At 43.9% G+C, this 27,053-nt stretch overlaps 1 protein-coding gene across 3 annotated transcripts; it reads left to right on the top strand.

Annotated features, from left to right (window-relative positions):
* Positions 1-1,270: 1,270 nt before the first annotated feature.
* On the top strand, positions 1,271-26,557 carry LOC110491581 (circularly permutated Ras protein 1). Of its 3 annotated transcripts, XM_036946467.1 has the most exons (23): positions 1,271-1,343; positions 4,915-5,007; positions 15,359-15,451; positions 19,164-19,269; positions 19,701-19,832; positions 20,096-20,332; positions 20,526-20,630; positions 20,779-20,853; positions 21,029-21,102; positions 21,349-21,528; positions 21,758-21,799; positions 21,990-22,079; positions 22,353-22,504; positions 22,663-22,744; positions 22,839-22,969; positions 23,169-23,253; positions 23,405-23,511; positions 23,830-23,948; positions 24,056-24,173; positions 24,425-24,565; positions 24,978-25,071; positions 25,197-25,226; positions 25,450-26,557. In XM_036946467.1, exons 2-23 carry the CDS (start codon positions 4,918-4,920, stop codon positions 25,534-25,536), a joined length of 2,370 nt encoding a protein of 789 aa, XP_036802362.1. In that variant the 5' UTR covers positions 1,271-1,343; positions 4,915-4,917; the 3' UTR covers positions 25,537-26,557. The 3 variants fall into 3 exon arrangements, with proteins under 3 accessions (XP_036802362.1, XP_036802363.1, XP_036802364.1); XM_036946468.1 differs by lacking the exon at positions 1,271-1,343 and having other exon boundaries at positions 4,729-5,007; XM_036946469.1 differs by lacking the exons at positions 1,271-1,343; positions 4,915-5,007 and having other exon boundaries at positions 15,167-15,451.
* Positions 26,558-27,053: the final 496 nt, after the last annotated feature.

The raw sequence follows: 27,053 nt of genomic DNA on the forward strand, positions 1-27,053 counted from the left end.
CAGTGCTTAATTTGAGCCGAATCCTACCGGAACAGGATCCGGCACCTCTCCGTTTTGGACTGTTTTGTTCCGGAACCTATTTGGCCGGATCCGGTACCTCTCGTTGCATGCAAAATAATTGTCACATTTTGTTATGTAAAAATTCTAACAAAAGCGATCAAAGTTAATTCGAGTTGCCTTTTCGTTAATTATCCTGCCCCCACAAAAAAGCGTAATGTGAAAAGGTTGATGTTATTGGTGTCATTTAGTAGTGGTTTCTTTGCAGCAATTCGACCACGAAGGCCGGATTGACACAGTCTCCTCTGAACAGTTGATGTTGACATGTGTCTGTTACTTGAACTCTGTGAAGCATTTATTTGGGCTGCAATTTCTGAGGCTGGTAACTCTAATGAACTTATCTTCTGCAGCAGAGGTAACTCTGGATCTTCCTTTCCTGTGGCGGTCCTCATGAGAGTCAGTTTCATCATAGCGCTTGATGGTTTTTGCGACTGCACTTGGAGAAATTTTCAAAAATTCCTGACATGTTCCATATTGACTAACCTTCATGTCTTAAAGTAATGATGGACTGTTGTTTCTCTTTGCTTATTTGAGCTGTTCTTGCTCTAATATGGACTTGGTCTTTTACCAAATAGGGCTATCTTCTGTATACCAGCCCTACCTAGTCACAACACAATTGATTGGCTCAAACACATTAAGAAGGAAAGAAATTCCACAAATGAACTTTTAACAAGGCACACCTGTTCATTGAAATGCATTCCAGGTGACTACCTCGTGAAGCTGGTTGAGTGAATGCCAAGATTGTGCAAAGCTGTAATCAATGCAAAGGGTGGCTACTTTGAAGAATCTCAAATATATCATATATTTTGATTTGTGTATTGGTTACTACATGATTCCATATGTGTTATTTCATAGTATTGATGTCTTCACTATGCACTACAATGGAGAAAATACTAAAAATGAAGAAAAACTCTGGAATGAGTAGTTGTGTCCAAACTTTTGACTGGTGCTGTATGTGGTAAGTGTCAATGTTCAAACCTGTCTGATCTGTGCTGATACCCTCCCTGACAATAAACTTTTACAAACATGAATATTCACAAGGTGGAACAACGCAATGTCCACTGCAATCTCTACACTGACTGTACTACAGTGCTGTGTGCGTGTGTTTTGTTTCCATTCCATGTTAGATAATGTATACACTGCATTGGACAAACTTGTTAAACAGGTTTTTTTTTTTTTACATTATAACACAGAGAATGAGTGATGTCATCACTCACTCACTCCTAACACTTCAGACTGGGAGTAACTCAAGTTTGAACCGTCACTGTTCACAAGGCTTTGCATACGTAAGTAAGACTCATTTGTATGACGGAGTAAGCTCTCATTGAATGCAATCTTATCCTGTACTTGACCGTTCTTTCCACAGAGCTGTGTTAACATGAGTTACTGTGTTACCAATATGTCTTCTGGAGCTTGACTGGTACTGCTACATGGACAGTGATAGCATTGTCAGGGACTAATCCTATGGGTGTGTTTGCATCAGTGTTTTAATCTAGTTGTAATTAGCTTGCATCGGATGCAATAAATTAAGATTTATTCAAGATCACAATGACATACAAAGGCTTAGAAATAAGAGTTTGACAATGTGATAGAAGTGTCTACATCCTGGTGACTGGTTTGATGTGTTTTAATGTCCATGTCCTTACCTTAGGTTAGGGTACCCCAACTGGTGGCCAAATTTGGCCCGCTATGATTTTATTTGGAACCCCAAGTGTTCTGTATATATAGTACCTTCAGAAAGAATTAACACCTTTTTACTTTCCCTACATTTGGTTGTGTTACAGCCTGAATTTAAAATTGATTAAATTGAGATATTTTGTCACTGGCCTACACACAATACACCATAATGTTAAAGCGGAATTATGTTTTTCAAAAGTTTTACGAATTAATAAAAAATGAAAAGCTGAAAGATCATGAGTCAATAAGTATTCAACCGCTTTGTTATGGCAAGTCTAAATAGGTTCAGGAGTAAAAAATAGATTAACAAGTCACATAATAGGTTGCATGGACTCATTCTGTGTGCAGTAAGAGTAAAAACGTTTATTATTTTTTATTTTTTACTCCTTTTTCTCCCCAATTTCATAATATCCAATTGGTAGTTACAGTCTTGTCCCATCGCTGCATCTCCCCCCTACGGACTCAGGAGAGACGAAGGTCAAGAGCCATGCATCCTCCGAAACACGACCCTGCCAAGCCGCACTGCTTCTTGACACACTGCTCAGTTAACCTGGAAGCCAGCTGCACCAATGTGTCAGAGGAAACACCATCCAGCTGGCGACCGGATTCAGCTTGCAGGTGCCCGGCCTGCCACAAGGACTTGCTAGAGCGCAATGGAGAGATTGTGCGACACTTCATGGGTCTCCCGGTCATGGCCGGCTGTGACATAGCCTGGGATCAAACATGGATCTGTAGTGACACCTCAAGCACTGCAAAGCAGTGCCTTAGACCGCTGCATCACTCGGGAGGCAATAATAGAGTTTAACATGATTTTTTAATGACAACCTCATCCCTGTACCCCACACATACAATTATCTGTAAGGTTCATCAGTCGAGCATTGAATTTCAAACACAGATTCAACAACAAAAACCAAGGCATGGTAAAGTTATTAATTACACTTTAGATGGTGTATCAATAAAACCAGTCGCTATAAAGATACAGGCGTCCTTCCTAACTAAGTTGCCGGAGAGGAAGGAAACCGCTCAGGGATTTCACCATGAGGCCAATGGTGACTTTAAAACAGTTACACACGGCTGATAGGAGAAATCTCAGGATGGATCAACATTGTAGTTACTCCACAATAGTAATCTAACTGACAGAGTGAAAAAAGGAAACCCTGTACTGAATAAAAATATTCCAAAATATGCATCCTGTTTGCAATTAGGCGCTAAAGTAAAACTACAAAAAATGTGGCAAAGAAATTAACTTTATGTCCTGAATACAAAGCATTATGTTTGGGACAAATCCAACACAACACATCACTGAGTAGCACTCTTCATATTTTCTAGCATGGCTGTGGCTGCGTCATTTTATGGGTATGCTTGTCATTGGCAAGGACTAGGTCGTTTTTTAGGATAAAAATAAACGGAATAGAGCTAAGCACAGGAAAAATCCTAGAGGAAAACCTGGTTCAGTCTGCTTTCCAACAGACACTGGGAGACAAATTCACCTTTCAGCAAGACAATAACCTAAAACACCAGGCCAAATATATACTGGAGTTTCATACCAAGATGACATTGAATGTTCTTGAGTGGCTGTGTTATAGTTTTGACTTAAATCGGCTCAAAATCTTTGGCAAGACTTGAAAGGGGTTGTCTAGCAACGATAGACAATCAACTTGACAGAACATGATTTTTTTAAAGAATAATGTGCAAATATTGTGCAATCCAGGTGTGCAGAGCTCTTAGAGACTTGCACAGAAATACTTACAGCTGTAATTGCTGCCAAAGACATCAAAACTATGAAATAACACATATGGAATCATGTTACAACCAAAAAAGTGTTAAACAAATCAAAATGTATTTTATATTTGAGATTCTTCAAAATAGCCACCATTTGCCTTGATGACAGCTTTGCACACTCTTGGCATTCTCTCAACCAGCTTAATAAGGAATGCTTTTCCAACAGTCTTCAAGGAGTTCCCACATATGCTGAGCACTTGCTGGCTCCTTTTCCTTCGCTCTGTGGTCCAACTCATCTGAATTTTGTTGATGTCAGGTGATTGTGCAGGCCAGGTCATCTGATGCAGCGCTCCATCACTCTCCTTCTTGGTCAAATAGCCCACACAGCCTACAGGTGTGTTTTGGGTCATTGTCCTGTTGAAAAACAAGTTATAGTCCCACTAATCGCAAACCAGATGGGATGGCGTATCGCTACAGAATGATGTGGTAGCCATGCTGGTTAAGTGTGCATTGAAATTCTAAATAAATCCCAACATTATCACCAGAAAAGCACCCACACACCATCACACCTCCTCCTCCATGCTTCACGGTGGGAACCACACATGCACAGATCATCCGTTCACCTAGTTAACTCTAATGAACGTATCCTCTGCAGCAGAAGCAACTCTGGGTCTTCCTTTCCTGTGGCAGTCCTCATGAGAGCCAGTTTCATCATAGTGCTTGATAGTTTTTGCGACTGCGCTTGAAGAAACTGACTGACCTTCATGTTTTGAAGTAATGACGGACTGTCGTTTCTCTTTGCTTATTTGAGCTGTTCTTGCTATAATATGGACTTAACAAATAGTGCTGTATACCACCCCTACCTTGTCACAACACAACTGATTGGCTCAAATGCATTAAGAAGGAAAGAAATTCCACAAATGAACTTTTAACAAGGCACACCTGTTCATTGAAATGCATTCCAGGTGACTACCTCGTGAAGCTGGTTGAGTGAATGCCAAGATTGTGCAAAGCTGTAATCAATGCAAAGGGTGGCTACTTTGAAGAATCTCAAATATATCATATATTTTGATTTGTGTATTGGTGACTACATGATTCCATATGTGTTATTTCATAGTATTGATGTCTTCACTATGCACTACAATGGAGAAAATACTAAAAATGAAGAAAAACTCTGGAATGAGTAGGTGTGTCCAAACTTTTGACTGGTGCTGTATGTGGTAAGTGTCAATGTTCAAACCTGTCTGATCTGTGCTGATACCCTCCCTGAACATAAACTTTTACAAACATGAATATTCACAAGGTGGAACAACGCAATGTCCACTGCAATCTCTACACTGACTGTACTACAGTGCTGTGTGCGTGTGTTTTGTTTCCATTCCATGTTAGATAATGTATACACTCCATTGGACAAACTTGTTAAACAAGTTTTTTTTTTTTTTTTACATTATAACACAGAGAATGAGTGATGTCATCACTCACTCACTCCTAACACTTCAGACTGGGAGTAACTCAAGTTTGAACCGTCACTGTTCACGAGGCTTTGCATACGTAAGTAAGACTCATTTGTATGACGGAGTAAGCTCTCATTGAATGCAATCTTATCCTGTACTTGACTGTTCTTTCCACAGAGGTGTGTTAACATGAGTTACTGTGTTACCAATATGTCTTCTGGAGCTTGACTGGTACTGCTACATGGACAGTGATAGCATTGTCAGGGACTAATCCTACGGGTGTGTTTGCATCAGTGTTTTAATCTAGTTGTAACTAGCTTGCATCGGATGCAATAAATTAAGATTTATTCAAGATCACAATGACATACAAAGGCTTAGAAAAAAGAGTTTGACAATGTGATAGAAGTGTCTACATCCTGGTGACTGGTTTGATGTGTTTTAATGTCCGTGTCCTTACCTTAGGTTAGGGTACCCCAACTGGCGGCCCGGTGGCCAAATTTGGCCCGCTATGATTTTATTTGGCACCCCAAGTTTTCTGTATACATAGTACCTTCAGAAAGAATTAACACTTTTTCACTTTCCCTACATTTGGTTGTGTTACAGCCTGAATTTAAAATGGATTAAATTGAGATATTTTGTCACTGGCCTACACACAATACACCATAATGTCTGAGCAGAATTATGTTTTTCAAAAGTTTTACAAATTAATAAAAAATGAAAAGCTGAAAGATCATGAGTCAATAAGTATTCAACCGCTTTGTTATGGCAAGTCTAAATAAGTTCAGGAGTAAAAAATAGATTAACAAGTCACATAATAGGTTGCATGGACTCATTCTGTGTGCAGTAAGAGTACAAACTTTTTTTTTTTTTACCCCTTTTTCTCCCCAATTTCGTAATATCCAATTGGTAGTTACAGTCTTGTCCCATCGCTGCATCTCCCCTACAGACTCAGGAGAAACGAAGGTCAAGAGCCATGCATTCTCCGAAACACGACCCTGCCAAGCCGCACTGCTTCTTGACACACTGCTCACTTAACCTGGAAGCCAGCCGCACCAATGTGTCAGAGGAAACACCATCCAGCTGGCGACCGGATTCAGCTTGCAGGTGCCCGGCCCGCCACAAGGACTTGCTAGAGCACAATGGAACAAAGAAATCCCGTTCGTCCAAACCCTCTCCTAACCCGGACGACGCTGGGCCAATTGTGCGACACTTCATGGGTCTCCCGGTCATGGTCGGCTGTGACATAGCCTGGGATCAAACATGGATCTGTAGTGACACCTCAAGCACTGCAAAGCAGTGCCTTAGACCGCTGCATCACTCGGGAGGCAATAATAGAGTTTAACATTATTTTTTAATGACAACCTCATCCCTGTACCCCACACATACAATTATCTGTAAGGTTCATCAGTCGAGCATTGAATATCAAACATAGATTCAACAACAAAAACCAAGGCATGGTAAAGTTATTAATTACACTTTAGATGGTGTATCAATAAAACCAGTCGCTATAAAGATACAGGCGTCCTTCCTAACTAAGTTGCCGGGGGGGAAGGAAACCGCTCAGGGATTTCACCATGAGGCCAATGGTGACTTTAAAACAGTTACACACGGCTGATAGGAGAAATCTCAGGATGGATCAACATTGTAGTTACTCCACAATAGTAATCTAACTGACAGAGTGAATAAAGGAAACCCTGTACTGAATAAAAATATTCCAAAATATGCATCCTGTTTGCAATTAGGCGCTAAAGTAAAACTACAACAAATGTGGCAAAGAAATTAACTTTATGTCCTGAATACAAAGCATTATGTTTGGGACAAATCCAACACATCACTGAGTAGCACTCTTCATATTTTCTAGCATGGCCGTGGCTGCGTCCTTTTATGGGTATGCTTGTCATTGGCAAGGACTAGGTCGTTTTTTAGGATAAAAATAAACGGAATCGAGCTAAGCACAGGAAAAATCCTAGAGGAAAACCTGGTTCAGTCTGCTTTCCAACAGACACTGGGAGACAAATTCACCTTTCAGCAGGACAATAACCTAAAACACAAGGCCAAATATATACTGGAGTTTCATACCAAGATGACATTGAATGTTCTTGAGTGGCTGTGTTATAGTTTTGACTTAAATCGGCTCAAAATCTTTGGCAAGACTTGAAAAGGGTTGTCTAGCAACGATCGACAATCAACTTGACAGAACATAATTATTTTAAAGAATAATGTGCAAATATTGTGCAATCCAGGTGTGCAGAGCTCTTAGAGACGTGCACAGAAATACTTACAGCTGTAATTGCTGCCAAAGACATCAAAACTATGAAATAACACATATGGAATCATGTTACAACCCCCAAAAATTGTGAAACAAATCAAAACTTATTTTATATTTGAGATTCTTCAAAATAGCCACCATTTGCCTTGATGACAGCTTTGCACACTCTTGGCATTCTCTCAACCAGCTTCATACGGAATGCTTTTCCTACAGTCTTCAAGGAGTTCCCACATATGCTGAGCACTTGCTGGCTCCTTTTCCTTCGCTCTGTGGTCCAACTCATCTGAATTTTGTTGATGTCAGGTGATTGTGCAGGCCAGGTCATCTGATGCAGCGCTCCATCACTCTCCTTCTTGGTCAAATAGCCCACACAGCCTACAGGTGTGTTTTGGGTCGTTGTCCTGTTGAAAAACAAGTTATAGTCCCACTAATCGCAAACCAGATGGGATGGTGTATCGCTACAGAATGATGTGGTAGCCATGCTGGTTAAGTGTGCATTGAAATTCTAAATAAATCCCGACATTGTCACCAGAAAAGCACCCACACACCATCACACCTCCTCCTCCATGCTTCACGGTGGGAACCACACATGAACAGATCATCCGTTCACCTAGTTAACTCTAATGAACGTATCCTCTGCAGCAGAAGCAACTCTGGGTCTTCCTTTCCTGTGGCAGTCCTCATGAGAGCCAGTTTCATCGTAGTGCTTGATAGTTTTTGCGACTGCGCTTGAAGAAACTGACTGACCTTCATGTTTTGAAGTAATGACGGACTGTCGTTTCTCTTTGCTCTTTGTGGTTTAAGCATGTCCCAGTTTTGGACACCAAGCAGGACAAATTCAGACTTAGTGTAAGGGACCAAGAGAGAGCTTAGGGCAGGTAGGGTACAGGCTGGTGCTGATGGAGGACGATAGTACCCAGCAACTATCAACAAAGAGCTATTTGAAAGTGTAATGCTTAAAACCAGCAAATCAAATTGTTTGGGGACAGACTTGATGGAGACAACCATGCACTGAAGGTGATCCTTGGTAAAGATTGCCACTCCCCCACCTTTGGAAGATCTGTCTTGCCAAAAAAGGTTATAACCAGAAAGGTTAACATCAGCATTCAAAACACTCTTCCTTAATCACATCTCAGTAATGACCAACACATCTGGATTGGAGTTGTGAACCCACACTTTCAAATGATCCATTTTAGGTAATAAGCTTCTAGTCTTAACGTGCAGAAAACCCAGGCTTTTACGAGAGCAGATATCAGTGAATCAGAGTACAAGTCAGAATTGGGGCTAGCACAGTAGATGGGCCAGGGTGTACATGCACATTTCCAGATATCATCAACAGTAATACAATCAAGGCACGTCATAGGACAGGGAGAGCTCTGCAGTGCTGATTTATGACATCTGAATGTGCATCAGATGGCAACAAGATCATATTGTACAGCAATTTCATCAGGTAACATGATTTTTTTAAAAGTCTGTGTAAACCAATAAAGAGTCAGAGTCCCGAGTGTGGGAACAAACATAGTCTGTCCCATGGTTGGGTAAAGAAAGTTTGTAGTCAACAAAGTATGCAGGAGTCATGAGGCAAATAACAACATAGCAAAATGCACAAGAACAAAATAAGTGTTCTCCTGGCATCCGCCAAACTCAGATTTGTCTGTCGGACTGCCAGATGGTGAAGCGTGATTCATCATTCCAGAGAACGAGCTTCCTCTGCTCCAGAGTCCAATGGAGGTGAGCATTACACCACTCCAGCCAACACTTGACATTGCGCATGGTGATCTTAGGCTTGTGTGCAGCTGCTCGGCCATGGAAACCCATTTCATGAAGCTCCCGACGAACAGTTATTGTACTGACGTTGCTTCCAGAGGTAGTTTGGAACTTGGTAGTGAGCAGTGCTTAATTTGAGCCGAATCCTACCGGAACAGGATCTGGCACCTCTCCGTTTTGGACTGTTTTGTTCCGGAACCTATTTGGCCGGATCCGGTACCTCTCGTTGCATGCAAAATAATTGTCACATTTTGTTATGTAAAAATTCTAACAAAAGCGATCAAAGTTAACTTGAGTTGCCTTTTCGTTAATTATCCTGCCCCAACAAAAAAGCTTAATGTGAAAAGGTTGATGTTATTGGTGTCATTTAGTAGTGGTTTCTTTGCAGCAATTCGACCACGAAGGCCGGTTTGACACAGTCTCCTCTGAACAGTTGATGTTGACATGTGTCTGTTACTTGAACTCTGTGAAGCATTTATTTGGGCTGCAATTTCTGAGGCTGGTAACTCTAATGAACTTATCTTCTGCAGCAGAGGTAACTCTGGGTCTTCCTTTCCTGTGGCGGTCCTCATGAGAGTCAGTTTCATCATAGCGCTTGATGGTTTTTGCGACTGCACTTGGAGAAACTTTCAAAAATTCCTGACATGTTCCATATTGACTAACCTTCATGTCTTAAAGTAATGGTGGACTGTTGTTTCTCTTTGCTTATTTGAGCTGTTCTTGCCCTAATATGGACTTGGTCTTTTACCAAATAGGGCTATCTTCTGTATACCAGCCCTACTGTCATGTATTGTCATGTTGTGTCTTTCTGTCCTTTCCTTTCACCCTGTCTCCCTCTGCTGGTCGTATTAGGTTACCTTTTCTCCCCCGCTTTCCCCCAGCTGTTCCTTGTCTCCTCCTGACTACCTCGTCACCCCGTTTCCCACCTGTTCCCTTTTTCCCTCTGATTAGTCCCCTATATCTCTCTCTGTTTTTGTTCCTGTCCTTGTCGGATTCTTGTTTGTTGTGTTTCATGCCTGAGCCAGACTATCGTCATGTTTGCTGTAACCTTGTCCTGTCCTGTCGGAATCTGCCGGTCTATCTGAGCCTACCTATGTTTGGTTATTAAAGAAGCTCTGTTTAAGTTAGTTCGCTTTTGGGTCCTCATTCACTCACCGTAACAGAAGAATCCGACCAAGAATGGACCCAGCGACTTCGGATCCTCTCCACTCAGCCGTCGAGATCCAGGGAGCGATGCTAGGCAGACACGAGCAGGAATTGTCTGCTGCTCGACATGCCGTTGAGACCCTGGCCACCCAAGTCTCCAACCTCACAGAACAGGTTCACCATCTCCGCCTCGATCCACCGGCCACTTCCAGGGCTTTCGAATCTCCGGAGCCCAGAATCAATAACCCGCCGTGTTACTCTGGGGAGCCCACTGAATGCCGCTCGTTCCTCACCCAGTGTGATATTGTGTTTTCTCTCCAGCCCAACACTTACGCCAGGAGCACTGCTCGTGTCGCCTACGTCATATCTCTCCTTACTGGACGGGCTCGTGAGTGGGGCACGGCAATCTGGGAGGCAAGGGCTGAGTGTACTAACCAGTATCAGGACTTTAAGGAGGAGATGATACGGGTTTTTGATCGATCTGTTTTTGGGGAGGAGGCTTCCAGGGCCCTGGCTTCCCTATGTCAAGGCAATCGATCCATAACAGACTACTCTATTGAGTTTCGCACTCTTGCTGCCTCCAGTGGCTGGAACGAGCCGGCTTTGCTCGCTCGTCTTCTGGAGGGTCTCCGCGCAGAGGTAAAGGATGAGATTCTCTCCCGGGAGGTTCCTTCCAGCGTGGATTCCTTGATTGAACTCGCTATTCGCATTGAGCGACGGGTTGATCTTCGTCACCGAGCTCGTGGAAAGGAGCTCGCGTTCTCCGTTGCCCCCCTCTCCGCATCACTACCATCTTCCTCTGCCGGCTCGGGAGCTGAGCCTATGCAGCTGGGAGGTATCCGCATCTCGACTAAGGAGAGGGAACGGAGAATCACCAACCGCCTCTGTCTCTATTGCGGTTCTGCTGGTCATTTTGTCACTTCATGTCCAGTAAAAGCCAGAGCTCATCAGTAAGCGGAGGGCTACTGGTGAGCGCTACTACTCCTGTCTCTCCTTCAAGATCCTGCACTACCTTGTCGGTCCATCTACGCTGGACCGGTTCGTCAGCTTCCTGCAGTGCCTTAATAGACTCTGGGGCGGAGGGCTGTTTTATGGACGAGACCTGGGCTCGGGAACATGACATTCCTCTCAGACAGTTAAGGGAGTCCACGGCCTTGTTCGCCCTGGATGGTAGTCCCCTCCCCAGGATTCAGCGTGAGACGCTACCTTTAACCCTCACTGTTTCTGGTAATCATAGCGAAACCATTTCTTTTTTGATTTTTCGTTCACCTTTTACACCTGTTGTTTTGGGCCATCCCTGGCTAGTTTGTCATAATCCTTCCATTAATTGGTCTAGTAATTCTATCCTCTCCTGGAACGTCTCTTGTCATGTGAAATGTTTAATGTCTGCTATCCCTCCTGTTTCCTCTGTCTCTTCTTCACAGGAGGAGCCTGGTGATTTGACAGGGGTGCCGGAGGAATATCACGATCTGCGCACGGTGTTCAGTCGGTCCAGGGCCACCTCTCTTCCTCCACACCGGTCGTATGATTGTAGTATTGATCTCCTTCCGGGAACCACTCCCCCCCGGGGTAGACTATACTCTCTGTCGGCTCCCGAACGTAAGGCTCTCGAGGATTATTTGTCTGTAGCTCTTGACGCCGGTACCATAGTCCCCTCCTCCTCTCCCGCCGGAGCGGGGTTTTTTTTTGTCAAGAAGAAGGACGGGTCTCTGCGCCCCTGCATAGATTATCGAGGGCTGAATGACATAACAGTTAAGAATCGTTATCCGCTTCCTCTTATGTCTTCAGCCTTCGAGATCCTGCAGGGAGCCAGGTTTTTCACTAAGTTGGACCTTCGTAACGCTTACCATCTCGTGCGCATCAGGGAGGGGGACGAGTGGAAGACGGCGTTTAACACTCCGTTAGGGCACTTTGAATACCGGGTTCTTCCTTTCGGCCTCGCTAACGCTCCAGCTGTCTTTCAGGCATTAGTCAATGATGTCCTGAGAGACATGCTGAACATCTTTGTTTTCGTTTACCTTGACGATATCCTGATTTTTTCACCGTCACTCCAGATTCATCTTCAGCACGTTCGACGTGTCCTCCAGCGCCTTTTAGAGAATTGTCTTTTTGTGAAGGCTGAGAAGTGCACTTTTCATGCCTCCTCCGTCACATTTCTCGGTTCTGTTATTTCCGCTGAAGGCATTAAGATGGATCCCGCTAAGGTCCAAGCTGTCATTGATTGGCCCGCCCCTAAGTCACGCGTCGAGCTGCAGCGCTTTCTCGGCTTCGCGAACTTCTATCGTCGTTTCATCCGTAATTTCGGTCAGGTGGCAGCTCCTCTCACAGCCCTTACTTCTGTCAAGACGTGCTTTAAGTGGTCCGTTTCCGCCCAGGGAGCTTTTGATCTCCTCAAGAATCGTTTTACATCCGTTCCTATCCTTGTTACACCCGACGTCTCTAGACAGTTCGTTGTCGAGGTTGACGCGTCAGAGGTGGGCGTGGGAGCCATTCTTTCTCAGCGCTCCCTCTCTGACGACAAGGTCCACCCATGCGCGTATTTTTCTCATCGCCTGTCCCCGTCGGAACGTAACTATGATGTGGGAAACCGCGAACTGCTCGCCATCCGGTTAGCCCTAGGCGAATGGCGACAGTGGTTGGAGGGGGCGACCGTTCCTTTTGTCGTTTGGACTGACCATAGGAACCTTGAGTACATCCGTTCTGCCAAACGACTTAATGCGCGTCAGGCGCGTTGGGCGCTGTTTTTCGCTCGTTTCGAGTTCGTGATTTCTTATCGTCCGGGCTCTAAGAACACCAAGCCTGATGCTTTATCTCGTCTCTTCAGTTCTTCAGTAGCCTCCACTGACCCCGAGGGGATTCTCCCTGAGGGGCGTGTTGTCGGGTTGACTGTCTGGGGAATTGAGAGGCAGGTAAAGCAAGCGCTCACTCACACTCCGTCGCCGCGCGCTTGTCCTAGGAACCTTCTTTTCGTTCCCGTTCCTACTCGTCTGGCCGTTCTTCAGTGGGCTCACTCTGCCAAGTTAGCCGGCCACCCTGGCGTTCGGGGTACGCTTGCTTCCATTCGCCAGCGTTTTTGGTGGCCCACCCGGGAGCATGACACGCGTCGTTTCGTGGCTGCTTGTTCGGTCTGCGCGCAGACTAAGTCCGGTAACTCCCCTCCTGCCGGCCGTCTCAGGCCGCTTCCCATTCCCTCTCGACCGTGGTCTCACATCGCCTTAGATTTTGTCACCGGACTGCCTTCGTCAGCGGGGAAGACTGTTATTCTTACGGTTGTCGATAGGTTCTCTAAGGCGGCTCATTTCATTCCCCTTGCTAAGCTTCCTTCTGCCAAAGAGACGGCACAAATCATCATCAAGAATGTTTTCAGAATTCATGGCCTTCCGTCAGACGTCGTTTCGGACAGAGGTCCGCAATTCACGTCTCAATTTTGGAGGGAGTTTTGCCGTTTGATTGGGGCTTCCGTCAGTCTCTCTTCCGGCTTTCACCCCCAGTCTAACGGTCAAGCAGAACGGGCCAATCAGACTATTGGTCGCATCTTACGCAGTCTTTCTTTTCGCAACCCTGCGTCTTGGTCAGAGCATCTCCCCTGGGCAGAATACGCCCACAACTCGCTTCCTTCGTCTACGACCGGGCTATCTCCTTTTCAGAGTAGCCTCGGGTACCAGCCTCCGCTGTTCTCATCTCAGTTCGCCGAGTCCAGCGTCCCCTCCGCTCAGGCTTTTGTCCAACGTTGCGAGCGCACCTGGAAGAGGGTCAGGTCTGCACTTTGCCGTTATAGGACGCAGACTGTGAGGGCTGCTAATAAGCGTAGAACTAAGAGTCCTAGATATTGTCGCGGTCAGAGAGTTTGGCTCTCCACTCAGAACCTTCCCCTTAAGACGGCTTCTCGCAAGTTGACCCCGCGGTTCATTGGTCCGTTCCGCATTTCTCGGGTCATTAATCCTGTCGCAGTTCGACTTCTTCTTCCGCGATACCTTCGTCGCGTCCACCCGGTCTTCCATGTCTCCTGTATTAAGCCCGTTCTTCGCGCCCCCGCTCGTCTTCCCCCCCCCCCCCCCATCCTTGTCGAGGGCGCACCCATCTACAGGGTCCGCAGGATTTTGGACATGCGTCCTCGGGGCCGTGGTCACCAGTACCTCGTTGATTGGGAGGGGTACGGTCCTGAGGAGAGGAGTTGGGTTCCCTCTCGGGACGTGCTGGACCGTGCGCTGATCGAGGATTTCCTCCGTTGCCGCCAGGTTTCCTCTTTGAGTGCGCCAGGAGGCGCTCGGTGAGTGGGGGGGTACTGTCATGTATTGTCATGTTGTGTCTTTCTGTCCTTTCCTTTCACCCTGTCTCCCTCTGCTGGTCGTATTAGGTTACCTTTTCTCCCCCGCTTTCCCCCAGCTGTTCCTTGTCTCCTCCTGACTACCTCGTCACCCCGTTTCCCACCTGTTCCCTTTTTCCCTCTGATTAGTCCCCTATATCTCTCTCTGTTTTTGTTCCTGTCCTTGTCGGATTCTTGTTTGTTGTGTTTCATGCCTGAGCCAGACTATCGTCATGTTTGCTGTAACCTTGTCCTGTCCTGTCGGAATCTGCCGGTCTATCTGAGCCTACCTATGTTTGGTTATTAAAGAAGCTCTGTTTAAGTTAGTTCGCTTTTGGGTCCTCATTCACTCACCGTAACACCTACCTTGTCACAACACAATTGATTGGCTCAAACACATTAAGAAGGAAAGAAATTCCACAAATGAACTTTTAACAAGGCACACCTGTTCATTGAAATGCATTCCAGGTGACTACCTCGTGAAGCTGGTTGAGTGAATGCCAAGATTGTGCAAAGCTGTAGTCAATGCAAAGGGTGGCTACTTTGAAGAATCTCAAATATATCATATATTTTGATTTGTGTATTGGTGACTACATGATTCCATATGTGTTATTTCATAGTGTTGATGTCTTCACTATTATTCCACAATGGAGAAAATACTAAAAATGAAGAAACACTCTGGAATGAGTAGGTGTGTCCAAACTTTTGACTGGTGCTGTATGTGGTTAGGGTCAATGTTCAAACCTGTCTGATCTGTGCTGATACCCTCCCTGAACATAAACATTTACAAACATGAATATTCACAAGGTGGAACAACGCAATGTCCACTGCAATCTCTACACTGACTGTACTACAGTGCTGTGTGCGTGTGTTTTGTTTCCATTCCATGTTAGATAATGTATACACTCCATTGGACAAACTTGTTAAACAGGTTTTTTTTTTTTTTACATTATAACACAGAGAATGAGTGATGTCATCACTCACTCACTCCTAACACTTCAGACTGGGAGTAACTCAAGTTTGAACCGTCACTGTTCACGAGGCTTTGCATACGTAAGTAAGACTCATTTGTATAACGGAGTAAGCTCTCATTGAATGCAATCTTATCCTGTACTTGACCGTTCTTTCCACAGAGCTGTGTTAACATTAGTTACTGTGTTACCAATATGTCTTCTGGAGCTTGACTGGTACTGCTACATGGACAGTGATAGCATTGTCAGGGACTAATCCTACGGGTGTGTTTGTATCAGTGTTTTAATCTAGTTGTAACTAGCTTGCATCGGATGCAATAAATTAAGATTTATTCAAGATCACAATGACATACAAAGGCTTAGAAAAAAGAGTTTGACAATGTGATAGAAGTGTCTACATCCTGGTGACTGGTTTGATGTGTTTTAATGTCCGTGTCCTTACCTTAGGTTAGGGTACCCCAACTGGCGGCCCGGTGGCCAAATTTGGCCCGCTATGATTTTATTTGGCACCCCAAGTTTTCTGTATACATAGTACCTTCAGAAAGAATTAACACTTTTTCACTTTCCCTACATTTGGTTGTGTTACAGCCTGAATTTAAAATGGATTAAATTGAGATATTTTGTCACTGGCCTACACACAATACACCATAATGTCTGAGCAGAATTATGTTTTTCAAAAGTTTTACAAATTAATAAAAAATGAAAAGCTGAAAGATCATGAGTCAATAAGTATTCAACCGCTTTGTTATGGCAAGTCTAAATAAGTTCAGGAGTAAAAAATAGATTAACAAGTCACATAATAGGTTGCATGGACTCATTCTGTGTGCAGTAAGAGTAAAAACTTTTTTTTTTTTTACCCCTTTTTCTCCCCAATTTCGTAATATCCAATTGGTAGTTACAGTCTTGTCCCATCGCTGCATCTCCCCTACAGACTCAGGAGAAACGAAGGTCAAGAGCCATGCATTCTCCGAAACACAACCCTGCCAAGCCGCACTGCTTCTTGACACACTGCTCACTTAACCTGGAAGCCAGCCGCACCAATGTGTCAGAGGAAACACCATCCAGCTGGCGACCGGATTCAGCTTGCAGGTGCCCGGCCCGCCACAAGGACTTGCTAGAGCACAATGGAACAAAGAAATCCCGTTCGTCCAAACCCTCTCCTAACCCGGACGACGCTGGGCCAATTGTGCGACACTTCATGGGTCTCCCGGTCATGGTCGGCTGTGACATAGCCTGGGATCAAACATGGATCTGTAGTGACACCTCAAGCACTGCAAAGCAGTGCCTTAGACCGCTGCATCACTCGGGAGGCAATAATAGAGTTTAACATTATTTTTTAATGACAACCTCATCCCTGTACCCCACACATACAATTATCTGTAAGGTTCATCAGTCGAGCATTGAATATCAAACATAGATTCAACAACAAAAACCAAGGCATGGTAAAGTTATTAATTACACTTTAGATGGTGTATCAATAAAACCAGTCGCTATAAAGATACAGGCGTCCTTCCTAACTAAGTTGCCGGGGGGGAAGGAAACCGCTCAGGGATTTCACCATGAGGCCAATGGTGACTTTAAAACAGTTACACACGGCTGATAGGAGAAATCTCAGGATGGATCAACATTGTAGTTACTCCACAATAGTAATCTAACTGACAGAGTGAATAAAGGAAACCCTGTACTGAATAAAAATATTCCAAAATATGCATCCTGTTTGCAATTAGGCGCTAAAGTAAAACTACAACAAATGTGGCAAAGAAATTAACTTTATGTCCTGAATACAAAGCATTATGTTTGGGACAAATCCAACACATCACTGAGTAGCACTCTTCATATTTTCTAGCATGGCCGTGGCTGCGTCCTTTTATGGGTATGCTTGTCATTGGCAAGGACTAGGTCGTTTTTTAGGATAAAAATAAACGGAATCGAGCTAAGCACAGGAAAAATCCTAGAGGAAAACCTGGTTCAGTCTGCTTTCCAACAGACACTGGGAGACAAATTCACCTTTCAGCAGGACAATAACCTAAAACACAAGGCCAAATATATACTGGAGTTTCATACCAAGATGACATTGAATGTTCTTGAGTCGCTGTGTTATAGTTTTGACTTAAATCGGCTCAAAATCTTTGGCAAGACTTGAAAAGGGTTGTCTAGCAACGATCGACAATCAACTTGACAGAACATAATTATTTTAAAGAATAATGTGCAAATATTGTGCAATCCAGGTGTGCAGAGCTCTTAGAGACGTGCACAGAAATACTTACAGCTGTAATTGCTGCCAAAGACATCAAAACTATGAAATAACACATATGGAATCATGTTACAACCCCCAAAAATTGTGAAACAAATCAAAACTTATTTTATATTTGAGATTCTTCAAAATAGCCACCATTTGCCTTGATGACAGCTTTGCACACTCTTGGCATTCTCTCAACCAGCTTCATACGGAATGCTTTTCCTACAGTCTTCTAGGAGTTCCCACATATGCTGAGCACTTGCTGGCTCCTTTTCCTTCGCTCTGTGGTCCAACTCATCTGAATTTTGTTGATGTCAGGTGATTGTGCAGGCCAGGTCATCTGATGCAGCGCTCCATCACTCTCCTTCTTGGTCAAATAGCCCACACAGCCTACAGGTGTGTTTTGGGTCGTTGTCCTGTTGAAAAACAAGTTATAGTCCCACTAATCGCAAACCAGATGGGATGGTGTATCGCTACAGAATGATGTGGTAGCCATGCTGGTTAAGTGTGCATTGAAATTCTAAATAAATCCCGACATTGTCACCAGAAAAGCACCCACACACCATCACACCTCCTCCTCCATGCTTCACGGTGGGAACCACACATGAACAGATCATCCGTTCACCTAGTTAACTCTAATGAACGTATCCTCTGCAGCAGAAGCAACTCTGGGTCTTCCTTTCCTGTGGCAGTCCTCATGAGAGCCAGTTTCATCGTAGTGCTTGATAGTTTTTGCGACTGCGCTTGAAGAAACTGACTGACCTTCATGTTTTGAAGTAATGACGGACTGTCGTTTCTCTTTGCTTATTTGAGCTGTTCTTGCTATAATATGGACTTAACAAATAGTGCTGTATACCACCCCTACCTTGTCACAACACAACTGATTGGCTCAAACACATTTAGAAGGAAAGAAATTCCACAAATGAACTTTTAACAAGGCACACCTGTTCATTGAAATGCATTCCAGGTGACTACCTCGTGAAGCTGGTTGAGTGAATGCCAAGAGTGTGCAAAGCTGGCATCAAGGCAATAGTAGGGGGAAAAGGGAAGTGAATGTGTTTTTTATGTGTTTTTGTTTGTTTTTTATTGATATTTTGATTTGTTTTAGACTTTTCAACTTTTTTGGCTACTACATGATTCCATATGCGTAATTGTATAGTTTTGATGTCTTCACTATTATTCTACAATATATAAAAACCCTTTAATGAGTAGGTGTGCCCATACGTTTTACTGGAACTGTGTGGATATATATATATATATATATATATACATATATATCCACATATAGGCTGCTGAGGGGATTTTTAAATTGTTGTTGGACATAAAAGACTGTAAAAACACCATCAAATCAGTTCCAAAGTTTTCACACACATAATAGAGAGTTATGTGATCATATACAAATGTAAGTAAGGTTTGAAATTATTATGTTTTAGTCTAATATCATATCTGTTTGGTCTTCTTGGGGTCAATTTGCAGTGTACAAATTATTTGTAATTATGTTCCTGTGTCCTGACCATTGGCCTGCGGCTGAATCTAGTTGATTATCCCTGTTTAGGTGGTAGGACCACGAATGGAGTTTGCCAGTGGGTTTGTTTATGTCCCTCCATCAACCTATCAGAGGGAAGTCCAAACGAAACCACAAATTGCAGTTAAACGTTCAGGTGAGTTATAATTTTTCAGACACACTTCAAATTAAATCTTGCTAACATTGTCCGAATGCCTGTTGCTGCCCAAACACTGTCCTGTCAGTGAATGTCCAGTCAGTGAATGTCCTCTCAGTGAATGTCCTGTCAGTGAATGTCCAGTCAGTGAATGTCCTCTCAGTGAATGTCCTGTCAGTGAATGTCCTGTCAGTGAATGCCCTGTCAGTGAATGTCCTGTCAGTGAATGTCCTCTCAGTGAATGTCCTGTCAGTGAATGTCCTGTCAGTGAATGCCCTGTCAGTGAATGCCCTGTCAGTGAATGCCCTGTCAGTGAATCCCCATCCTGTCTGAATGCCCGTTGCTGCCCAAACACTGTCCTGCCAGTTCATTAATGAATCCTGTGTAGTAGACATTAACATTAACAATGCTCTGTCTCTCATCTCTCCCAGCTCTCCTTCCTCCCCCAAACAGAATCCGTCCCCGCAGTCCTCCCCCTCCTCCTCCAGCACCCTCCCCAGAACTACAAAAACAACAACACCACTCTCCAGAACAGAGAATCACTGAGAAATGTTTTAAAAATGGTGAGGTGAAGACAGCTCCCAACCCCTTGCCATTGTATGAGAATTCAGCCTTCCATATTAGAAGAGGAGGGAATGTTCCAGGCTCGCCCCAACAGCTCACATCTCAAACAGCTCAATGGACAGGTTTTCCTAGCATCACTGAACTGGGGAATTCAATGTATAATGTCATTTTTAGGATATACAGTTCAATTTCAGTGTCTCAAAAGTCATGAGTGAACTCTTGAGATTGTGGCTAACATTGTGTCCATTTCCACCTTCCCCAGCTCTGCTCCCCCCATTCATGCGATCTCAATCGCCTGCTTGCGTCCAGCCAATCCCAGGCCCACCTTCCCTTCTCCCTTCCAATAGCCAGAGGCTTCCCTATGACCTTCCAAAGAAGGAACCAGACATTGGGAGTCATCCATGGGATCCAGACTACTCATACAATATCCCAGAAGGCAGTGGGGAAGAGATGAAGCATCCAAACACCACCGGCAGCAGTGGATCTGCACAGAAGTCAGGTAACTAGTTAATGTCCTGTCAAGAGACATTCATTTTTAGGCTCAAAGCTAGCATTGTCAGACCATACCACCATTCATGTAATTCACATCTTAAGATGCCAACAAAACAAACAGTCTTGCGTGTGATGCTAAAGATGTGATGAAGACTATGGCTACAACCAGAGTTAAAAAACATGATTCTCTCTACTTCTAGCTCCAGCCTTGCCACCAAGACCTTCCTTTATGAAGTCCTGTCCAGAATACCTAGTTCTGTTGCCTGATTCTGTCTCCTCCTCAAAGTCCTCCTCTTCATCCTCCAGTAAATCCTGTTTCATTATGGACATCCATTAGTACACAGTATCTTCACAGCTCATTAGATAATTCCTCATTGAAAAGAAAAAATGTAGGCGCTCATGAATAAAGATACAAAGCACAATTGCAACTACTAATGGCCATTTACTACACAGGATCAAGGGAACCATTGGTGGGGAATCCAAATGTGATCCTAGTCAGTTTGGGGGAGCTGATATCAGAGAAAAACGGTTAGTGGACTATTCCTGCTATCATTCTGAGATAATGTTTGGTATATGATACTCAATGCCTTTGACCTGACTTTTCACTGTCTCTCTGTGTGATACTCCTGACTTTTATACTGTCTCTCAGTATGTCACAGTCTAACTTGCTTGTCTTTGTTGACCAACGTGTGTCCAATCACAGTGTTCACCATAGAGGGAGAGCCCACCTGCTGCTCCCAGTGTGGCTCTGTGCTGGACTCCTTATATGACAATGTGGTAGTTTGACCTTTCACACACTCTTCGAACATGAATCCTACGCAATATGATAAAATAATCACAGTGGTCAAGCGGTAATCACTGTTATGATTCTAACTTCCTGCCTTCCAAATTATTCAACAATAATGGTAGACCTACAGTCAATCTCAGTGAAGTTACACCTACTACGCATTGTAATTCATGACTACTGAAGGTACAATTTCTCTCAAACAACTGCATTTCCATCATCCCTCTGTTGCTCTACAGGTGAATGTCTGCTATTTTTGCCAGTCATCATTGGAACCACCTACCTCCTCATCTGCCATCTGTCTCGGTTGCCGGGACAGTGTCTTCCTGTTGACCCCTGGTGACAAGGCCCTGGCCCTTACAGACACACTGCTCCTGTTCTGTATCGACATCTCAGCGTCCATGAGTATCACCTCCCAGGTTTGAACACAAGATCATTAGTGTTATTTGTTAGTGTTTTCCCCAGGCTCTGTACAGTTAGATTATAATAAATGTGATTAGGGATACCTCTATAATCAATTTTGTTCTGTAAAAACCATATTTTTCTGTTTTAAGTAGCTTCACATTCAGTGCTGGTTGAAGCTGTATTTCTGACCATTTCTACTGGCCACAGTATATACTGTGAAATTCTCTATTTTTCTTGTGCCAGGTGTTGGAAGGAAAACAGCCAATCTACAGGTCACGTCTTCAGGTCAACCATCTTTGATTATTTAAATGGGCATGAGTGGATACATTTGTGAGATATTGTGATGATCGTAGTAACTACCAGTAAATGAAATGTGCAGTGGCAGATTCACAATCATTTGCTTTGCTAGAATTGATAATGTTCTGTGGTTGTGTACATGCTGGCAATGATAACACCAATGCGGATTTTAAACCAGTTTGTTCAGGAAGCAGTGTTACAGAGGGTTCGGAAGCTGAGTGAAACACAACCCCACATGCGAGTAGGACTCATCACGTTCAACAACCAGGTTCAATATTACACCCATTTCACATTGACATGATTGACTATTTATGCATGTTGATATCTAATGAAATTGTGTTTTCATGCTCTTTACATAAACATTTTTTTTGGGGGGGGGGGGGGGGGGGGCTGTAGGTATCAAATCTATGTTTTGTGTGTGACATTTCATATTCACTGATTTGGATTCAATATTTGGATGCATTCGTCCAATAGTTGGGTGTAAATCTGAAGTTGTTTTGATCTGTATCTTAAGATCATCCACTGATGTTTGTCTTGACAGGTGACTCTGCATGGATTTGACGAGTTCACCTCACGTTTTTTGCGGGGTGCGGAGTTGATTGACAGTGAATACCTTAAGGAAGCAGCGTTCAGCTTCCCCAGCCCACAACCCCTCTCCAGGACCAGGGACTGTCTACAGAGAGAGATTCTAGGGTGATGTTGAAAGGGGCAATAAAAACAAACTCTACATTTTAATTCAAGGGCCCATGTGGTCCAAGAGCAAATAAGCCATGGACTCATTCAAACTGGTCCAATGAAGTCATAATTGTATTAAATAATGGTATGTTGTCACTTCCTCTTTTCATTAAAAGATTGTCTGAGAGTGGTGCCACGGCTTTAGGTCCTGCTTCTCTTGTAGCCATAGCGATGGCTTCTCGGCAACCAGGGTCAAAGGTCAGTCAGTCCCATAGTTCCAGTGCTCTGAATACATACTGTATCTGTTTTGTTTATGGTGTAGTACCAATATAATGTATTGCCCTCTTCCCAGGTGATCATCTGCACAGATGGAAAGGCCAACACAGACCTGGGGAATCTGGAGGTGGAGGGCATTGATGCTCGACCTTGCCTCTCCTCCACTATCTTCTACCACGACCTGGGGGAGTATGCTGCTAGCCAGGGGTCGGTGCAACTCTGTACTGTCTTCACTAGCTACATTTTCACTTCTATTTGAGCATCACAGTGGAGAACCTATTTTACCTTGAAATAGCTCATTTTCTGACAGACTATGTTGATAGCCTTTTAGGTGTTGTCATAAGTGATTTTCAGTTATTTAATATTATAAGCAAGCGCTTACAGTATGTAACCCTTTCTCTCCTAGGGTGACGGTATCAGTGTTGGCTATCGAGGGGACAGACTGCAGACTTGATGAGCTGGGGAGACTAGCAGACTGCACAAGCGGAAAGGTATGTGATACAACAAATCATCTTGTATTTCTCTCCTTTGTGCTGTGTATGTCATTGAGCTACAATCCTATTTGGCCCATATGTGATCAGAGTCCATTGTTCAATATGTGTTTTTTAATATGGTACTGTACGTGTCACCCTTTCCCCCTAGGTGGTGATAGCAAGTCCACATGAACTATACACTGAATTTGAGGAGATTATTGAGAACAGGACGATAGCGACGCACTGTAGTGTCACTTTGCTGCTCCCCACAACACTGTAAGTGTTGAATTAAACATCTGTATATTCATGTGTATTTTCAAATATAGTGTGTGTGTGTGGGTAGATGTTTGTATATGTATAATGCATTCGTACTGTGTATGTACGTCACCATCTGTATTTAAAATGAAGTGGTTAAAATGCTTAGGAACCCCAGTTGCATGCTCATCCTCAATCATTTTTTGGGGGGGTGAATTGACAATCATAAATTGTGAATGGGAAATCTAGCACTGTCACACCAGCGACACATTTGAACAGAGATCCCTGATTTGACTGGAAAAGGCCTTCATCTCTCGGCCTCATTCGCTCTTCCGCCAGGTGTGTGAAAGGAGAGAGGGAGGCTGGGAACAGGGCGACCAGAGAGGTGGGCAATGTGGCATCAGACACAGAAATCACCTTTCAATTTGGAGCGAGGGAACACGGCTCACAGGGAGAGGGTGAGAACAGAGGGATGAGGAGAAGGACCCGTCAAAGATTTAAGGACTGGGGACCAAGTTCACAGAGGAATACATTTGTAACATTTTTTTCTTTCTCTGACGGTTAGTGTCAGCCCCAGTGGCAGGTGGCCGTGTGTCTGTTCAGCTGCAGCTGAGATACAGACAGAAGGATGGACACAGTATGCTCAGAGTGCTGACGGCTGATAAAGAGGTGACGGATGACAGGTAATGGGACACGTCCAGAACTCACTCAAGCGTTTTCCAGCGTTCATGACATGTGAATTCAGAAATGCCTTTTGTTGCCAGTTTATCTACCAGAAAGACTAGTTCAAGTCAAAGAATTATAGAAATGTGTTTACACATCACAATCCACTCCATTTGCAAAACAATGTGATAGGAGAATAATGATGATGACAACCATGTTAGGAGTCATGATAGTAGCCTAACACTGTATACCTCTCTCCTCTCCCTCTCAGCTCAGTGGTCCTCTCCTCTCTAGTTCTAGCCATCATTCAGCTCAACTCATCCCAGGCCAGCGCCGCTCTAGCTGTCAGGGGCCGCTTCCAAGACGCAAAGAGTGAGGGGGAGACACAGAGGGAACTGATGGAGAGAGCCCTGTGAGTGAATGATTTAGTGAGAAGGTTGACGGACAGCAAAACGTGTGTGTGTGTGTGTGTGTGTGTGTGTGTGTGTGTGTGTGTGTGTGTGTGTGTGTGTGTGTGTGTGTGTGTGTGTGTGTGTGTGTGTGTGTGCCTGTGCTTGCGTGCGTGCATGCGCGTGCCTGCGTGTGTGTGTGTGGAGGCAGAGCCTCAGAATGGGCGCTAATTAGTGAGTGAGACTGACAGCCGGATTCACATGAGTGAACAAGGCCTGTTTTTGTGTGTGTGGGTGAGAGCGAGAGTGCAAATATGTGTATGAGCATGCGCACGTTTGTGCTTGTGTGTTGGCTGGTCATTTCTGCTGTACATGGGCATTTGTCAACTTGTATTCGTGTATACGTGACAACATGCTTGTCCTTTACCTTTTCAGAGAGTATGATAGAAGTGCAGAAGACAAACTGATTTATTCAAAATGGCTTAAAACCATGAACCCTATACACAACAGCCTACAAAACTACACAAGGGTAGGTCTGTGTGTGCAGTATTGAGATGATTGTGAAAGAGAAACTGTGTAAGATGGTGGTGCATTCTTCAATACATTCTGTTTAGTAATTGAAGACTAATTGTCATAGTTTTTTTCCCATCTTAGAGACAATCCATACGTTCTGATACACTGCAGGTAATGTATAACATATCCATTGATATAGAACCCTGATATGAACATTACAACATATTTTCGCCCAGACTACAATTGCCTCTATGGTAATATCTAACGTACAATTCAGATACACAAATCATGCTATTTTACCTTCGCAATCTCATGCTCCTATCCAAATATTACCCCCTAACTTCCTCTAGTCTACCCTGCTAATCTCCCTCCTTCATATCTCTCTCCGCTTCAGTCTCTAACAGACATGGGTGCTGCACTGCTGTACAGCATGAAGAACAGCAACATGTCTATTTCACTGAAGGAAAAGCACCAACACTGATTGGTGGCTACTGACTATGCCTGATATCCTTGGAAGTTATTCAAGTCCTACCGACTTCTGGGGAGGCCTATTTATACACAAATCTGACTAATTAATGTATCTAACAAAACATTCTACATCTGGAAATATATTATTTAAAATAGCATTAACTGTCGATATTGTACTTGTTCATTCTATTTGTAAATCAAATGTTCTTATCTATGCACACTATCAGAACGTCATGTCAGAACTGCGATGGCACATAGCAAGTGAAATGGGTTTGTACCTGCAGTGCCTTCAAAATGTAGTCATACCCCTTGACTTATTCCACAATTTGTTGTGTTACAGGCTGCACTCAACATGTATTCATCTACACACAATACCCCATAATGACAAACTGAAAACATGTTCTTAGAAAATGTCTTGAAATTGAAATAAATAAATATCTAATTTACATAAGTATTCACACCCCTGAGTCAATACTTTGTGGAAGCCCCTTTGGCAGCAATTACAGCTGTGAATCTGGGTAAGTCTCTTAAGAGCTTTCCATACCTGGATTGCGCAACATTTGCCCACTATTCTTTACAAAATTCTTCAAGCTCTGTCAAATTGGTTGTTGATAATTGCTAGACAACCATTTTCAGGTCTTGTCATAGATTTTCAAGTAGATTTAAGTCAACTGTCACTCGGCCACTCAGGAACATTCACTTTCTTCTTGGTAAACAATTCCAGTGTAGATTTGGTGTTGTGTTTCAGGTTATTGTCCGGCTGTCCTTGCTCCGTTCATCTTTCCCTCAAGCCTGACCAGTCTTCCAGTTCCTGCCCCTGAAAAACATCCCCACAGCATGATGCTGCCACCACCATTCTTGACCGTAGGGATGGTGGCAGGTTTCCTCCAGGCGTAACAATTGGCACTTAGGCGAAAGTGTTCAATCATGGTTTCATCAGACCAGAGAATCTTGTTTCTCATGGTCAGAGAGACATTTAGGTGCCTTTTGGCAAACTCTAAGCGGGCTGTCATCTGCCTTTTACAGAGGAGTGGTTTCCGTCTGGCCACTCTACCATAAAGGCCTGATTGGTGGAGTGCTGCAGAGATGGTTGTCCTTCTGGAAAGTTCTCCCCTCTCCACAAAGGAACTCTGGAGCTCTGTCAGAGTGACTCTCAGGTTCTTGATCACCTTCCTGACCAAGGCCCTTCTCCCACAAACTTCTTCCATTTAAGAATGATGGAGGCCACTGTGTTCTTGGGGACCTTCAATGCTAGAGAAATGTTTTGGTACCCTTCCCCAGATCTGTGCCTCGACACAATCTTGTCTCGGGGAGCTCTACGGACAATTAATTTGACCTTATGGCTTGTTTTTTGCTCTGACATGCACTGTCAACTGTGAGACCTTGTATAGACAGGTGTGTGCCTTTTTGAAAATTTGTACTCTGTACAGGCTTCCTTCCTCCTTCCTTATTTTCCCTCTGTCAATTAGGGTAGTATTGTGGAGTAACTACAATGTTGTTGATCCATCCTCAGTTTTCTCCTATCCCAGC

Source organism: Oncorhynchus mykiss, chromosome 16 (genome assembly GCF_013265735.2).
Source record: "Oncorhynchus mykiss isolate Arlee chromosome 16, USDA_OmykA_1.1, whole genome shotgun sequence".
Lineage (NCBI taxonomy): Eukaryota > Metazoa > Chordata > Actinopteri > Salmoniformes > Salmonidae > Oncorhynchus > Oncorhynchus mykiss.